The sequence below is a fragment of the Periplaneta americana genome, chromosome 11 (genome assembly GCF_040183065.1).
Source record: "Periplaneta americana isolate PAMFEO1 chromosome 11, P.americana_PAMFEO1_priV1, whole genome shotgun sequence".
Taxonomy (NCBI): domain Eukaryota; kingdom Metazoa; phylum Arthropoda; class Insecta; order Blattodea; family Blattidae; genus Periplaneta; species Periplaneta americana.
Window position 1 is genome coordinate 20,961,587 of NC_091127.1, and position 18,528 is coordinate 20,980,114.

Consider the following 18,528-nt stretch of genomic DNA (forward strand, 5'->3'; position numbering starts at 1 on the left):
CAACATACAATCCCGGATGAGTCAACACTTAGGAAGACGTATGCTCCATCCATCTACGATGAGACAATACAGAAGATAAGAGATGAAATTAAAGATAGTTCAATTTGGGTTTCCATTGATGAGACTCCCGACAAAGAAGGTAGACTTGTTGGTAATGTAGTTATCGGTTTGTTAAGTGAACAATATTCTGAACGAATTCTTTTACATTGTGATGTTCTAGAAAAGTGCAATAACAAAACTATAGTTAAACTGTTCAACGAAGCTATGGGTATCCTGTGGCCAAAGGGTATTATGTACGATAATGTGTTATTCTTTATTAGCGATGCTGCCCCTTATATGGTCAAAGCTGGACAAGCATTATCTGTTGTATATCCTAAATTGACTCATTTTACTTGTGTGGCGCATGCATTTCATCGTGTGGCAGAAGTGGTCAGAGACAATTTCCCTAAAGTAGATTTGTTGATTTCATCAGTGAAAAAAGTATTTCTCAAAGCTCCCAGTAGAGTTAACGTGTTGAAAGAAATGTACCCTGAAATTCCATTGCCACCAAAGCCAATTTTAACTAGATGGGGTACATGGCTAGAAGCAGTTGAATATTATGCCGAACATATAGACTCTATTAACAATGTTCTCCTTGCATTGGACTCTGAAGATGCAGTCTCAATTGATACTGCGAAAACAGTTACCTGTGACATAAGTGTGAAGAATGACTTAGCTCACATTCAGCATACATTTTCATGCATCATAAAAACGCTCAAAAGTCTCCAAAATAGGCACCTTTCACTATCTGAAAGTTTTGAAATTATAAATAGTACTGTGGAACAACTGAATCGTGGTAGAGGTAAAGTTGCAGATGCAGTAAGAGCTAAGGTGGACACTGTACTTTCAAAAAACCCTGGATATGAAGAACTACAAAAGGTTGTTGCTGTGATGAGTGGTGAATCAACAGTGAAGATTAACTTGGACTTATCCCCAGCAGACATTGTGAAATTGAATTATGTACCAGTTACTTCTTGTGACGTCGAACGCTCTTTTAGTCAGTATAAATCTATCCTCAGAGACAATAGAAGAAGATTCACTTTTCAGCACTTGAAAGAAATGTTTGTAACCTATTGTTATGGTAACAGACAATAAAAATTGTGTTTTGTTGAAACTACATTGGAAGATAAGGTACGTCCATTATATTTTTTGTTTAGTTTGATTAAAATGTACCAATATTTAACGTACATAGTCATTTTTTTATAATTTTAAGTCCATATTTAATTCCATATTTTGGTAAAAATCCATATTTAATTCCATATTTTGGTAAAAATAACTACATATATATTTACATATTTCATATATTTTTAGTCCATATAAATCCGTTCCCTGATGATAATAAATGATTGAAAGAATTTAGTTTTGTCCTTTAAATATGCAGAAATTTGGTCCGAACAAATGCAACCTTAAAAAATGTCTTTACAGAACGGAAAGTTACATTTGTTCGGGTCAAATTTTTGCACATTTAAAGGACACTACTAAAATTCTTTCAATCGTATATTATCATAATGTAGTGCTCTCTTAAATTGACTATACATATTAGGAATTAAACCAATGGCTTTCCCAAAATACGCTATGAAATATTTCACATAAAACAATTTTTATCTCGAAAAGGAAGCGAAAATTAGCAAAATTGTAATAAGTATTTCTGTTTGAAATATCTCAAAGAATAACCCCCTGAAATTAATTACATTACTCACGGTTATTCTGTATATAGTGAGGATATCTAGGCAGACAAGCCCTTTAAATGGTCCATTTAAAAATGGCGGCGCGTGTATTTCACACTCTTGTTTTTTAAATGCAGTTTTCCGTAAGTTAAGATTTTACAAACTTCAGTGCATTTTTCTCTGAAACTACTGAATCGTTTACATGATATTTTTAAAGTGTTTTCTGTTGCCTGTGTTTTACGAAATAGATTTACATGTTTATGAACATCATACACATTGAAGAAAGGGCAAAAATTGTTAATCGAAGTATAATTTCTTTTACAGGAGAAATATTTAATTGAATATTGCTTTAGAATTTACAATATATATTACTTGTTGATTATAAAAAAAGAAGAAATATATGGGAAGATCATAGTAAGTAATCTGCATTTAAAATTTGAGGTACGTACAGTAGCCTACATTTAGCAAAGTGGAAAACAAGTAATCAGTTAGGATCTTCTTTTTGCAATTAGATAAGAAACTAATTAGTTGTCTTCTGTTCCAAAGAATTCAGAATGATTTATTGTATAACCATGGCAATCTTTACTCCACTTTGAATACTAAAAGCCAATATAACAATAAGATTTAATCTTCCTCAACTTGGTTAGGTTGCCAAAGACAAAGAATGTTAAACAGTAATATTTAAGATGACATTAAAAATGTCTCATAAAAAATTTGTTTACAATAAACTAAAATTTACAGTAGAAAATATTTCACATAATTAAAATTTGTAGTAAAATAAAAAATACAGATAAAAATACAATGAGAAAATTGAACTGTAATTTGAATTGAAGTATAAGTGTCGCCGTAAAATCTGCAGAGAACCCTTCAAAGCTATCATAGAAATTTCCTTAATTGTTGTTGTTGGGACTCCAAATTTATGACAGAATGACACGAATTGAACTAAACTTTTATTCTGAAATGTTTTAATCGTATAGGAATCCCTATCCAGTTCCTTTAAACTGCCAGCAAGAAAGAAGGAAGAAAATATCGGCGGCCAAGTTCAAATGGGAAACAACTCAAAATTTAAAGTTTTGAGAAACCTTAATTTTAAAGCTTCATGTTGGTGTGAAAAATCCAATTAAGACACTCTACTTCGAAACTTACAATATCTGTATAAAACATCATTTAGAGAATTTGGAATAATTTCAATGATCCTTTGGTTCCTTATAGTAACACATAAAGCTTTAAAATTCAGGTTTTTCAAAACTTTAAATTTTGAGGTTTTTTTACTTTTGAACTGGGCCCTCGATATGCTTGGTTGCGTTAGAATCTTTTGTTTCAATAGTGTTTTGAACTTGGATAACATTCTGTGGTACACTGACGTTCAGAGATACTGATTCGACTAATCGATAGTGATCGAGAATTTGTTGGTGTAAATGTGGATTCCTTAGTTATTGCTTCTATGAATAGACGGCGAAGATAATAGTCACTGTTGCTAATTGTAGATAAATATTCCCGCTTTATAGAATTCAATTTTTCATCCCACTCAACTGATTGTAAAACAACACTGGGTTTAGCTGTAAACAGCTGATATTATCAATTGTCATAATAGTAATTAATGCTTAATCTACATAATCATTTTCTCCGACACTTTTTTAAATGTGTAGATAGAATACAATATACAGAGTAAATGAAACTCAAGAACTTTTTCTCCTGTAAAATTTTTTTTATCTCTATGTAAATGTTTATATTTAGTGTAATTGTAACGGCGAAAATATTGTTAATCCAATAATTTTTTATTTATTTATTTTTTTTTCATAAGTGTATATTATTTTTGGGAGTGTTTTTGTAAGGAATTTTATGAGGTTATTGATATGCTGATAAATTATTTGTAATGATATTTCATTATATAACATATTGCAGTAATAAGTTTTAAGCTAGCTTCATTTTGTAGATCTGTGGTGCTTGTCAGTTTCTTGTTGTTTTAGAACAGTTTTATTTCTCGTCAGAAAGCTACAAACAATTCACAACAAAACCGTTGCCAAGGAGAGCTGAATTTCCATAGCCCACTCCGTTTGTGGCAATGATACGTGTTTTAATAGCGTCATACCTGCCCGTGGCTGGTGGGGATTTAATTAAATCAGCTATAATTGGAATAAACGTATGATCAGCCTTACTTACTATATATTGGAATTTTGCTTGATCTCGAGTAATCCCTGCGAAACTGAGAGCATTTTCCACTACTGCAAACCATAGATCTGGATCGTCCTTGTAGAATGGAGGAGGCTTATCAATACGTTGTGCACACACAACGACTCTGTCACCACTACTAGTTGGTAAAGAACTTTGCTCTGTATCTTCGTGCTTGTTCATATCACGTCGGGGTCACCAATATTGTAGTTAGAATACAATATACAGAGTAAATGAAACTCGAGAACAGTTTTATTTCTCGTCAGAAAGCTACAAACAATTCACAACAAAACCGTTGCCAAAGAGAGCTGAATTTCCATAGCCCACTCCGTTTGTATGATGAACATAGACGTAGGCCAGTTGTGACTGCAGAACCACAGTCTAATAGATACAGTCACGCAACTCATACGTATAAAATATGCCAACATTTGACAGCTGGCGCGACAGTAGCCCTCTAGCGGCAGGCAAGTTAAAAGTGTGCACACGACATATGAAAATACATCAGAAAACGGGTTTTGCGTAATTTATTTTATATTTTTATGCTATACAATAAGTGTATATGGTTCTTACTAATTCTACTTTAGAATCCTGGAAGAATTTCACACGCAGTTAATCTACAAGTTTCAGAAGCTGGGAATAAACGTAATTCTTTCTGCTCCTTACAACTGAATCATGGCCCTGATAACGTATCATGGTTTGAAATAATATAATTGTTTGTACGTGGACGGTTAATTCAGTTCATTCCTAAATATATTTATGAACCATTGGAACTCTATATTTCCTGTGAGAAGAGTCAAAATTGTAGGGCATATCTCGTAGGGTACATCGCGTGGTGAACTCCTCTCCCTATTTCCTGAGAAATTAACTATTTTCCATACCGCAAATTGGGGTAAACTCGGCCGCTGAGGTAAACTTAAAAATAAAAAAGGGGAAGATTTAAACCTTAATTTGACAGACATTGATTTATGAAGTTCATTATTTTTCATTTTTTTTTAATTATTATTTTGAGTCGCTAATAGTGCTGATATTATGGTTTAAATTTTTATGGAAAGTTTACCGCATTTTACATTACATTTCCAGTTTTCACACATAAGCTTAATTTTAACTTACCCTACCTATATAATACGTAATTTTCATGCACTTACTGTTATTATGACGTAGGTGAGAACAAATGAATACACAACTTTGTTGAAAAAATTGTAACTTCAATTAACTCAGAAAATGTAGGCCTAATTTTATTTTCAGAGCAAAAGTGATGTAAGTCAAAAATGGGTAATGAGGGTTAAAGTAAACATTCTGTAAAATACAGCGCAAAGTAGCAGTTAATATTGAATTTATTTAAACTATTAGTAGTCAGTGAATAGCATGAAGGATATATTAATTGCTACTTTGCGCTGTATTTTACAGAATTTTTACTTTAAACCTCATTACCTAATTTTGACTTATACCACTTCTGCTCTGAACGGCTCAAATAATCACTGGGAATGTAAAATCAACACCAATAACAGTTATCAAATAATTACAGAAAAGATTGCTTTTTATATTAAATTTAAAAAGACTCTTTTATTTCTTGAGAACTTAATACGTCTGCCACATGAATCTACACCAACACATCAGAAATTTATCGACACAGTCTGGATTTATTCAAGAAGTGAATATTTTGCAAAAGGATTATAATACGCCATTAAATCTTGAAAAAATTAACATCATAATCCCTACTTGAATGCAATATAACATTCAACTTTTGAAAAATATAAAGAAAAACAAAAACACGAATACAAAAATTATGGAATTACTTGCATTAAAAACTGTAGATACATTATCCAAAATCGGAATGGTTACACATTTATGATCTCTGCAAAAAAATAATATACTGTAACAGGTATTTACTTTGTTTCTATTTAAACTCTCCTTCCTGACATACAAATAGGTAACTGATAACTAATAAATGTTTTATAGAACACAATACGTAGTCTACCTACAGCGTGGATTATAGGTTATGACTGAGTTATGATTTTCTCTTGATCTTTAGGGAATCTGAAAAACGACAAATTCGGAGATTTAAACTTGTTGTTAATGCAATATTCGTCATTGCACACATTGCCTTATTCCGACGCATGATTAAAACGTTATTATAACATCTCGCATGCCTTTAAAGCACGTGCTGGCTGAATTAACCCTATGACCAGTGCCTTGCCTGCCGCTTGAGCGCTAGTGTCGTGAATGTTGGCAAAAAAAGTGTTGAAGTTGCGCGACTGTATATATTAGACTGTGGCAGAACTCTGAGCCCTACAAATGTCCCAATAATGGTGCCACCTACTGAGAACTAGCGGAACTGTTTCAAAGTTTGTCAATTTTTTATATTTTTAGTTCCGATATCCGTGGTTGGAAAGTTCGCTTATACGATCATAAAATTGTAGGTCGGATAACTTTGAACGTAAGTGTACAAAGGGGGGTTGGAAGATGAACTTTGAAGAGAAGTGATGTCTGAAACATCAAATGATGCAACTTCTCCACTATATACGATAATGACGTCACCCTTACCGAGAACGAGTGTGGGCCAACTCTCCATGCGCGAAGTGAGGCCCTTGAGGAAGATCTGGTGCAGGAACAACACGGTCTCGCTGTTGAGGAAGATGGAGTTCACATCCTCATGAGAGCAGGGCGGCTTCTTGGAACTCGCGGCCATCTTAAAGGGCCGCAGGAAGCACGACACCAGCACCTCCATCTGCTCCATGTATTCCTCCTCCGCCTCCACCATGCGGAACACCAAACTGGTGACATACACAAGCAACTGCATTGAAACAGACGTAGGGGCAATACGCTAATGTGAATATAAAACGTAAATAGACAAATAAATAATACAGGTCTACAGTGATTTTGCTACTGAACAAAAACAAGTGTACCAACCCTAATTCGAGTGTGCTAATTACAGATCTGAAGTCGGTTTTTCTATCATGTCGCAATTTTAAAATAACAATTTTTAATTTTTACATTTTAATACATTTAGACCCATTTTATTTATTTTATTGTGATTTTGCTACTGAACAAAACAAGTGTACCAAGTGAGTGTCCTGATTACAGATCTGAATTCCGTTTTTTTCTATCTCGTAACAGTTTTAAAATAATAACATTTTTTATTTTTAAATTTTTAATACATTTAGATCCATTTTATTTATTTTATTGTGATTTTGGTGCTGATTTTGTATCTCGTCACAGTTTTAAAATAACAACATTTTAAATACATTTAAATCCATTTTAATTTATTTTGTTGTGATTTTGGTACTAAAACAAGTGTACCAGCCCTAATTAGAGTGTACTGATTACAGATCTGAAGTCCGTTTTTTTCTATCTCGTCACAGTTTTAAAATAATAACATTTTTAATTTTTACATTTTTAATACATTTAAATCCAGTTTATTCATTTTATTGTGATTTTGGTACTAAAACAAGTGTACCAGCCCTAATTAGAGTGTACTGATTACAGATCTGAAGTCCGTTTTTTTCTGTCTCTTCATAGTTTTAAAATAATAACATTTTTAATTTTTACATTTTTAATACATTTAAATCCATTTTATTGTGATTTTGGTACTAAAACAAGTGTACCAGCCCTAATTAGAGTGTACTGATTACAGATCTGAAGTCCGTTTTTTCTATCTCTTCACAGTTTTAAAATAATAACATTTTTTATTTTTACATTTTTAATACATTTAGATCCATTTTATTTATTTTATTGTGATTTTGGTACTGAACAAAACCAAGTGTACCAACCCTAATTCGAGTGTGCTAATTACAGATTTGAAGTCCATTTTTTTCTATCACGTCACAATTTTAAAATAATAACATTTTAAATTTTTAATTATGATATATGACACTACGTTCAGATCAAAACTGAGTGTTCTTGAACTCGAAGCTTGGGACACATTTGTATTAGTGTCAACTAGGTTTGTAGGAAATTATCTAGCTGATAATTATACTGAGCTAGTATATAACATGCTTAGAGCATTTCAGAATCTAGGTTGTTGCATGTCTTTAAAATGCATTTTCTTCGTTCGCATCTTGACTTTTTTCCATCAAATCTCGGCGCTGTAAGTGACGAACATGGTGAGAAGTTCCATCAGGTTATATCAACGATGGAATCCAGGTAAAAGAGTCAATACGGTCCGAGCGTGATGGGCGATTTCTGCTGGTTCGTACAGCGATCAACCACATGCGGAAAAGAAAAGTTCTGAAGCACTTTTAACAGAGTTTTTAGTGCTTACTACATATTGTAAGTATTATATCTTCTTATAAATGTATTTAAAATAATATAATGTAACAATTTGCAAAGAATATATAAACTAAGCTCAATTTATATCTCTGACTTTACGGTACAGGTACTTATGTAATGAATAGTAAGATTTAGAATTGATGTTACAGTCCAGTAACTCAAAAACCTGACGTGCTATGATAAATTTGATTACAGATCTGAAATTAGCGCATCAATTTCAGTGTAGAACACTTCAAATTTCCTCGATAGAAGGTAAAAAGTTTTTTTTGTAGACCAGTGTAATAGATTAATTATGTATATAATCAAATAATCAATAAAAACAAATAAGTTAACACTCGTAAATAGGAAAATAAATAAAGACAAGTTAAAAAGTAAGTAAATTAAATGTGTAATTGTTCGCAGTTTTGTTTATGACGGTCTCTTTGTAGTGTGCGACAACATCCTCGTGAATTTCTAGATCCACTTATCCGATGAACAACACTTTAAAGGGACATTATAGTGAAATTTACAAATTCCATATTTTCAAGTAAAATTAATAATTTCCATGTTTTTAAAGCTAGAGTGACCAAATTTTGATCACTGGTATAGGCCTATTAATTAATAATGACAAATGTACAAAATTTCATCCGCTTATGATAAATGACTTTTATTTTGCTAATATTTTAATACAATACTGGGGCACATGAAATATGAGGAAGAGCTGATGATTTCCACTCCTAGACTCGGAGGGATCCTTGTCATTTGAGAAACAAATTCCCAGCAAAGATCTATATAAGTTATTTTTTTCCTTTTAAAGGTATGTAGTGTTCATCAGTTTGACAATATGAAAATGTCCGTGAAATTTATGTGTATTTTTTTTTTTAAATTTTAATCGTGTTTAGTGCTCCTTCTCAACATCTGTTCAATTTGGTCGTTTACTTCTGTCAGTGAGATCTTCATTCTGTGGTAAACCTATTAGGTGCCGCTTCTACATCCATCAGGCTTGATATAGAAAAATTCAAAACCTTATCCGTGCGTAGCCTATCAAGAAAGTAAATGGCTAATTTATTTATTTGGGCTGGCATTCCCGAAACCTGAAGACGTTGGAGATTGATTTTCTTTCTGAGCCGTCTAATTAAAAATTAACCCAACTATTCGACAATCTTCTTGAAAAAAAATATTCAAATTTCCCTCCAGAATGAGGGCTGAAGCTAGACCGATGTTGGAGAACACCTCAAACGCATGTCAAGCATTCCACTCAGCGTTCATTCCTCAGTTTTATAGGTCTCAACATAATTTTTTTAATTTTATGGGCATTTTAGAGCAGTTTCTTACTCAAACTTACATATAAATTAAGAATATCCACGAGGTGAAAAACACGTACCACATTGGGCAAACGTCAATAATGCAAATCAAGATTTCAGGTATAACTCTCTGTAAAGTTGATTTGAATAATTTCGAGGGAAAAATTGTTCCGGCTCCGGAACAATTTTTCCCTCGAAATTATTCAAATCAACTTTACAGGGAGTTATACCTGAAATCTTGATTTGCATAATACACGTCACTGTTCGTTAACAGAAAACCACAATTTAAGTCACACGGAGTTAGTGTGCACTCGAAGTTGGTTGCTTGACGGTTGTCAGCCCACTTTGAGGTCTGTGGATATAGAGGGAAAAATTGGATCGGTGTCGGTTAGAGTTCCCGGGTAGCTCAGTGGTAGAGCGTTGGTACGTTAAACCAAAGGTCCCGGGTTCGATACCCGGCTCCGGAACAATTTTTCCCTCGAAATTATTCAAATGTCAATAATGTTACTAAGAGCGAAACATTACGTAAAATTGAGCTGGTCAAACACGTCAATAATATGTAGCAAGTGAAAAAAAAAAAGTTAAAGACAAAGTTAGAATTAATAATTGTACTCTAAAAACAGAAAAAAAAAAAATCACACCAATATGCCAGTTGTAAGTCTGAGAAAAGTGGAAAACAATTTGATGTTTCGTGTAAAATGTTGCAAAATATGTCTTGAAATATTTTGTGCCTGTTCCTCAAATTACAAGGGAACTTTGAAGGAATTTCCCTCTAATTATATAAGAGATTAATGGATCCTATTAAATATTCCTCACCGAAATATCGTACTGCTTTATATAGAAAGTTCCTTGTGCCACAATTTACATTATTTTTTGTAACTGATATTCTCTTATATGGTTCCGTATATATACGGAATAAAACTTACCACCTATGGGATTTTGCTACAAAATGAATAAGTAAATAACTAGAAATTTTTTATTAAAGAGAAATAAAAATAAAAGTAATAATCATAATTAAATACCTGTAGTTATTTAGCGATATTCATTTTACAACAAAACTCCATAGTAATAGTATTTGTTTCCATGTATACAGGGTCATTCACGAGGATTTACAGTCACACTTACGAGCTTATTTCCGAAGACATTCTGAGTAAAAAATGTAATATAAACATGTGTTCTAATCTCAATATTTTCTGAGTTACACTAATTTGAAATTATTAGTAAAATACTTTTATTCTTTAGTTTTAAGGATAAAAGAATATTAAAAATAGAGAATGAACTATTCAGAAGTATCATTTCTTTAATTGGCTAGTGTTCTGAAACTAAAGATGTGTTGTTAATTGCTTTGTTCAGATTTTGTTTTTCAATTTTTAACTAAAAATTGCATTATTCTTAAGCACTTATTACAAAAACTGTTACAAATCAAACGACTTTAGGAACTTGATTCTTTGCAGTTTAATTATGCATCCTAATGTACAGTCTTGAAAAAATTACAAGAGTGGCGTGATTTGTAACAATTGTTGTGATAAATGCGTGAATATAATTTTGTAGTTAAAATCGAAAAAAATCTGTACGAATTTACAACACATTTTTAGCTCCAGAATACTAGCTAATTAAAGAAATGATACTCCTGAATAGTTCATTCTCTGTCTGTAATATTCTTTTTACCCTTAAAACTCAAGAATAATGGTATTTTACAAACATCTTCAAATTAGTGTAATTCTGAAGATATTGAGATTAGGACAAATGTTTATAAGACTTTTTTGCTAAGAATATCTTCGTAGATAAGCTGCGTAAGGGACGGTAAATCCTCTCGAATCACCCTGTATATAGACAGAGAGATATACAAATGGATATACATTCGGGACTTGTGTGTTGGAGTATCGAATTTGAGGCTAACACGTCACAGTTCGCTGTGAGAGTACATTGTAAAGATCATCTCTGGAAACTCATCGTGATTATCTGAATTTTAGTTTAATAGATCTGAAAGCCGGCAGAAAAAAACCCAGCGATCAGCTGCACGTGATGCTGCAGCATTACGAGCCCCGAGTTATAACAACTTGTGTGCGAACTAAACCTGCAGCTCCATAAATTCGTATTTCCATACCGCTTTAATGTGCCGCGCGGGCAAACGGAATGCTATAGTGGCAGGTGTTGAAACCTTCATTCCTACCGATTGAGTTGAAAATATGCCAAGTGCCCCAGTCACCATGAAATATGGAATAAGCCGCAAGAGATGTACACACCCAGAAACAAAATTTGGACCACCTGAATTTTCCAAGTTCCAGGGCATTTTGTGAGACGAGGGACATCTGACTCCGCAAATCTACTGTATGGTTATCTCCCGGTTTTACTTTCCTTCTAAAGAAGTCGTGCTAAGAAATTTTATTAGCATTTAATCGCAAGAGATATAGAGAATATAAATTATTTGCACTAATTACAAAACCAAGGACTCAGATAAATTCGGTCAGACGTAGAACGAATAAATCACAACTACAAGCTGTATTTGCCATGAAAATTAAGATAATAATATAAAATTGTGTACTCTCTATGAACGTAGAAACTACAATATATTTTGTATTGGAGAGAATGTAGAAAGTTTACATTTGAACAATGGCGAAAGGAAAGTCATGTACTGAATATTCATATTTAGCTACAAAGAAACTACAGAATCGGTATGGCATAGTTGCGCCCCGCGGTCAATTGGGAGGCCTAGGCATGGCATAATTGCGCCCCGAAGAAATCAGGTAGCAGAATGGACATGGCATAGTTGCGCCCCGAAGGAATCAGGTAGCAGAATGGACATGACATAGTTGCGCCCCGATGGGCATAGTACACACGAAAGTGTTGTCATAAAATAAATAAAATACTTAAAAATATTATAGTGGTAGCTCATTGAAATCAGGTAGGCCTAGCATATGATCAATTTTGCTATTTAAAATAATCCTTTTTTATCGATCACACACAATAAATGAACTGCATTTTTTGTTTGTACACCGATATCTTAACCCTACCGTACAGGGTTTCGAAAATTGAAACTTAGAACCACTGTAAATTAATAACTCTTTACCGTTTTCACTAAACTTAACATTCATTTTAAATTAACCTCTCTATACGCTTCAGACGATGTGAAGATCACTAATAAAATGTCAAGACAGCTAAGGCCCCATATTCCAACGGCTCACTCATTTGAATATGTCAATTAATAAAGTACTGCCAACTTCATGGTGTTCATTTTAACGGTAGGCTATCGATAATCAATACATAAACAGTAGAAAAACAGTTAATAAAGTACTGCCAACTTCATGGTGTTCATTTTAACGGTATCATAATGACTATTAAATCGATAAGAAATCAAAGTCTTTTTCTCTACCTATTTCATCGGGGCGCAACTATGCCATGCCCCTTTCTCTATCTGATGGGAACGGGGCGCAACTATGCCCACAAAACAGGGACCCTTTTTTATCTACTGCATCTTACCTGACCGTGGGACGTAACTATGCCCTGCTCTACAGAATTACGCAAACAAGAAAAGCAATTTAATCTCCAAATTCTGTTTAGCGGAAGAAAAATATTACAAAAGAAATAACATTCAATTAAACACACATACATTTACAGTTGAAAAGTATTTCGATATAACGGGTAGAAATATGGACAGTATAAACCAGGGATAAAAATAAATTTAAAAGGTAATGTGTAAAATATAATGTACTTCATGAGAGATGGGATATAGTAATTATTCTTGGAATGGACATATGATATGATATATTAGTATTTATTTATTTAGCCTGGTAGAGACAAGGCCGCGAAGCCTTCTCTGCCCCTCTACCAGGAGATTACAACTATAATATGAAGAATAAAATTACAATTAATATTAAATTTACAATTAGAATAAAAATCAAAGTACAACAAGATTACCTGATTAATGAAAGCTAGACAATTTATCATAGAAGTTAAGAACAAATAATATTTTTTGTATTTACTGAATTAAAAATTAAACCTAGAATAACAAAATTGTATAGTGATGAAATTACCGGATATTGAAATATTTCGTGCTACAATAAGAGAACTATTTACAAGAAGTCATGTCTGAACGAGTCTCAATTACTAACCAAGTGACTAGTAAGTTTGTGTTTGAATTCAATTTTATTTCGACAGTCCCTGATGCTAGCAGGTAACGAATTCCAGAGTCTTCGCAGGGCTATTGTGAAAGAGGATGAGTATGAGGTGCGATGGAATGGTATTGTTAGTATTGTTTCATGGCGAGAGCGTGTGTTCAGATTATGGTGGGAAGAAAGGTAAGTGAAGCGAGACGACAGGTACGAAGGAATAGAAAAGTTCAAGATTTCGAAGAGAAAGAGATATGATATGATATGATATGATATGATATGATATGATATGATATGATATGATAATGATGTGATATGATATATGATATGATATATGATATACATGATATGATCATACAGGGTGTAACAACTTTAATGTTTAGAATTTCTGGAACATGTTCCCTGACACATTCTACGTTGATTAAACCTAACATACCTATATCCGAAATTGAGAGGTTACAGAAATAACAGAGCTGGAAAAAATAGAACTTCTCGCAGCTCCAAGCATTATACCGTTTATACAAGGCCTATTTTATGGCATTACTAAGTAGAGATACATAAGAAACATTTGAAAAGCAGTGAATGAACGAAATTTTACTTTTAAGAGAAATTAAATTAAAATTGTTTAGGTTGCTAAGGAAACGAAACAGACAACAGTTTAAAATAACAGTTGTGAGAAAAATAAACCGTATTGTGATTAGTCTTTTTATTGAGTTTTGACCATTAAAACATGCCTTTTGTGTACACACATCAGGAATACGCCGACATAGTTTATGTGTATGGATTGTGTGATGGCAATGCAACAGCAGCTGTTTTGGCATATGAAGCACGGTTCCCAAATCGTAGGATTCCTAGTGCACAGGTATTTTCACGTGCCTATTGGCAAATTTCAAGAAGTACAGTGTTTGGAATCTTAAGAACATTTTTTTCATCTTTGCACTGCTTCTTTCATACTCACAAGTAGTTGATATTAAAATGTAATATGGTACTAATAAAAATAATGACATAGACATGTCACTTTCGGAAATTGGTGTTACTTCTTTCAGTATTCAGCGATAAAATTAAACTAAAAAATTTAACTTTGGGGTACAAATACTCCAAACCTATAGAACTTTGGATATAGGTATGTTAGGTTTAATCGACGTAGAACGTGTCAGGGAACATGTTCCAGAAATTCTAAACATTAAAGTTGTTACACCCTGTATATGATATGATAAATGATATTTATTCGTGAACCAACTTTACAATTCATAATTTATAGTAGATCTTTACATATCTACTTTTCGATCCACCATCACTTTAATATCTACCCATATACCATCCCTGTTCATCTTATTCTTGGATAAAAAAGATTACTTTGGCTTGGCCAAGCCAAAAAGATACCGGAAGAGAGAGAGAGAGAGAGAGAGAGAGAGAGAGAGAGAGAGAGAAACAAATTATTGGCAATTGACTGAGCATCTAAAGAAAGAAGCAGAAGTTATCACTTAAAGAAGACTTAGTTAGAAAGAATAGAAGTAACCACAAGCTCCATAAACTCAGAATGAGGAGACTGCTTGGACAGACGAGTGAATCTAGGGAACCGAAAGACATCTGTAATCGTTACAGAATAAAATATAAAATAGGTATAGATCGAGAGCAACAGCAGAAAAAAAATAAAATGCGTACTGATTGCGGGGATATTTTAAACATCTAGGCCAGGGTTACAGAACTGGCGAGAGAGGGTGGGAAAGCATGGGGAAAGCGTTGGTTCCCCGTCCACAGTCCACCGGAGTTGAATGACGTCACTGTGCCCCGTACGCAATCACATAGGCCAGGCTTCGAGACTTGGGACCCGATACAATAAGTTTACTGTGCATGTACTATAGGTTGTTGACTCAGTGCAGGTAGTGAAAGGCAGAGATGTATTCAGGTAACGTTGCTGTTTAGAATAGAGTACGGTAGTATGGGGAAACGCACACATATGTACATTCTGAAAGTAAATATACGTTACACAATGACAATGTTAAAAGAAAGTGAAAAGCTTCTTCATTTATCCTATTGGTCGTCTTTAGGAAGTGCAGTTACAATACCGAATTGCAATGTACTACAAGATACATTCTCAGTGTCTCAAACGTAAATCTTTTTCGCTTATCTGTCAAACACAGTTTGTACTGTGAAAAGCTGCGCTCTACGTCGCATGACGTGATAGCAAAACGAAAAAAACCTATCATTATTGCAGTCTCTAAGAGACAGTCCTTTATTCTCGGGTGACACTATGTCCACTAATTTGCTGTTTATATTACACAATGTTCCATATCAGTTATTTTTATATAAAATTGATTTCCACTTCTGTTTTACACGTTCAGTAATCAGTGTACTTAGTGTCTCATTAATTCTCTTTGTCATTTCCTCAACTAATTTGAGGGCTTCCGGCATCTCTTGCTCTGACTTTTCTAACCGTGTAATAGTTTCAGACACAGTTTAAGAATAGGTTTGTATGAAAACCAAATTATTCGTCAGAACCTTCAAATCCAGAGCGTTTTTCTTTGCGTATTTGTTAGCATTCATTCTACAGCATCCCCACCCACTATACACTTTACCACTATACTCAATACGCTGTTATGCGAATTTCCCACTGAACTGCTCTATCGGGTCCGAAATCTCGAAGCGTACATATAACACAGCCATTGAATACAAATCCCCTCCCCTACAAAGTCAATGACGCGGGGGTAGAAGGAAGGGATGCGTGACTTTTCCGATCAGTGACGCAATGCCACAATTGTCGCCCTGTTCTGCAAGCCTGATGTAGGCCTATAGGGATTTCCGTCTGAAAAAGCTGGCAACACTGCAACAAACTGTGTAATAAATTCAGACATCGCACCCAATTAGCTATTCATTTAAATTCTACACCTAAAAAAATAATGTACATTATTGTTGTCATTATCGTCGTCTGACATAAAATAAGGCACAGTCCGCTGGAAAAAGAAACTACTAAAATAGAATGTTAAAAGAGTATTATACGTTCCTCACTTAAAATTTTAAATAAATTTAAGAAAAAAATCCGTAGAGTCAATTGACAAATTCATGTATCCGTAGATCTTACAAAATTCCGTAGATCTACAGATAAATCCGTAGAGTTGGCAAAGCTGTGCTCCCAGTTTCTGCCCATGCAGCAGCTCACCTGTATCCCTCGCGCAAGCTCCACTCTTTATTTTATTGTGCACGCGCTTCAATCAAAATTTTGTCCTGAGCATGCTCAATATTTGAAAGTTGCGCATGCTCTGCTCACCTGTTTCTCTTGCGCATGCTCTCAGCGTGAGGCGACTTGATGTACTGCTCCACAATCTGCTTCCAGCGTCGCCGGCACAGCCAGCCTCTGAAGAAGCTCTGCACTTTCTTTATCTTGCGCAGCTCCAGGGACTCCTCGCAACCGCTCGCAGTGGAGGCTCCTGCTCCGCTCGCGCTTTGCTGGTGGCTGATGCCGCTGCTCAGGCTGGAGCCGCCGCTGTACGACGGAACGGGCCGCCACTCCTTCTTGAGCGCACACAGCTGCCCAGAACAACACACAAATCCTTGAGTTCCTGAAATCTGCATGTGATATTCTTTCAAACAAATTCAATGCTACTGTAGTATATGAATGGACCAGTGGCGTACGCAGAATTTTGTCAAGGTGGGGAGGTCATCATTATTATAATTTTTTTAAAAATTTATATTATCGTTATTTTAAGTTTTGTATATTATTATTATTATTATTATTATTATTATTATTATTATTATTATTATTATTATTATTATTATTATTGAGGCCGCCGAGATGAGACTCTTAGGGCCACTAGCAGGATTTAGACTACATGACCATAAGAGAAATGAAGATATACGTCAAGAACTGAATATCGAGAGTATAATAACTATAATTGAAAAATATAGAAATAATTGGTACGACCATATAACAAGAATGCTCAACGAGTTTTTTTTAGGTGGTTATTTAACGACGCTGTATCAACTACGAGGTTATTTAGCGTCGATGAGATTGGTGATAGCGAGATGGTATTTGGCGAGATGGGGCCGAGGATTCGCCATATATTACCTGGCATTCACCTTACGGTTGGGGAAAACCTCGGAAAAACCCAACCAGGCAATCAGCCCAAGCGGGGATCGAACCCGCGCCCGAGCGCAACTTCAGACCGGCAGGCAAGCGCCTTAACCGACTGAGCCACGCCGGTGGCGATGCTCAAAGATAAGACACCTTTTAGAACATGGTGTTATAGACCTACACGAATAAGACGAGTGGGAAGACCAAAGAGACGTTGGAGAGACCAGTTTGACCGATAAAATTCTGGAGGAGGAACAGGCCATCTGCCTAAACCTTGAAGTTTTTGATTATTATTATTATTATTATTATTATTATTATTATTATTATTATTATTATTATTATTATTATACCTGGGAGCAGCAGTAACAAATATAAATGATACTCGGGAGGAAATTAAATGCAGAATAAATATGGGAAATGCCTATTATTATTCGGTTGAGAAACTTTTGTCATCCAGTCTGCTGTCAAAAAATCTGAAAGTTAGAATTTATAAAACAGTTATATTACCGGTTGTTCTATATGGTTGTGAAACTTGGATTCTCACTTTGAGAGAGGAACAGAGATTGAGGGTGTTTGAGAATAAGGTGCTTAGGAAAATATTTGGAGCTAAGAGGGATGAAGTTACAGGAGAATGGAGAAAGTTACACAACACAGAACTGCACGCATTGTATTCTTCACCTGACATAATTAGGAACATTAAATCCAGACGTTTGAGATGGGCAGGGGATGTAGCACGTATGGGCGAATTCAGAAATGTTAGGTTAGGTTATTTTACAACGCTTTATCAACATCTTACGTTATTTAGCGTCTGAATGATATGAAGGTGATACTGCCGGTGAAATGAGTCCGGGGTCCAGCACCGAAAGTTACCCAGCATTTGCTCATATTGGGTTTAGGGAAAACCCCGGAAAAAACCT

General features: G+C 34.4%; 1 protein-coding gene across 1 annotated transcript in view; it reads right to left on the minus strand.

Annotated features, from left to right (window-relative positions):
* LOC138708681 (ras-specific guanine nucleotide-releasing factor 2-like) overlaps positions 1-18,528 on the minus strand; it is an 868,468-nt gene that overhangs the window by 175,734 nt on the left and 674,206 nt on the right. Inside the window, exons 5-6 of the mRNA XM_069838768.1 lie at positions 16,808-17,067; positions 6,423-6,652 (exon numbers count right to left, since the gene is read on the minus strand). Of these exons, the coding sequence (XP_069694869.1) occupies positions 6,423-6,652; positions 16,808-17,067 (490 nt within the window). The remainder of the gene's footprint in view (positions 1-6,422; positions 6,653-16,807; positions 17,068-18,528) is intronic.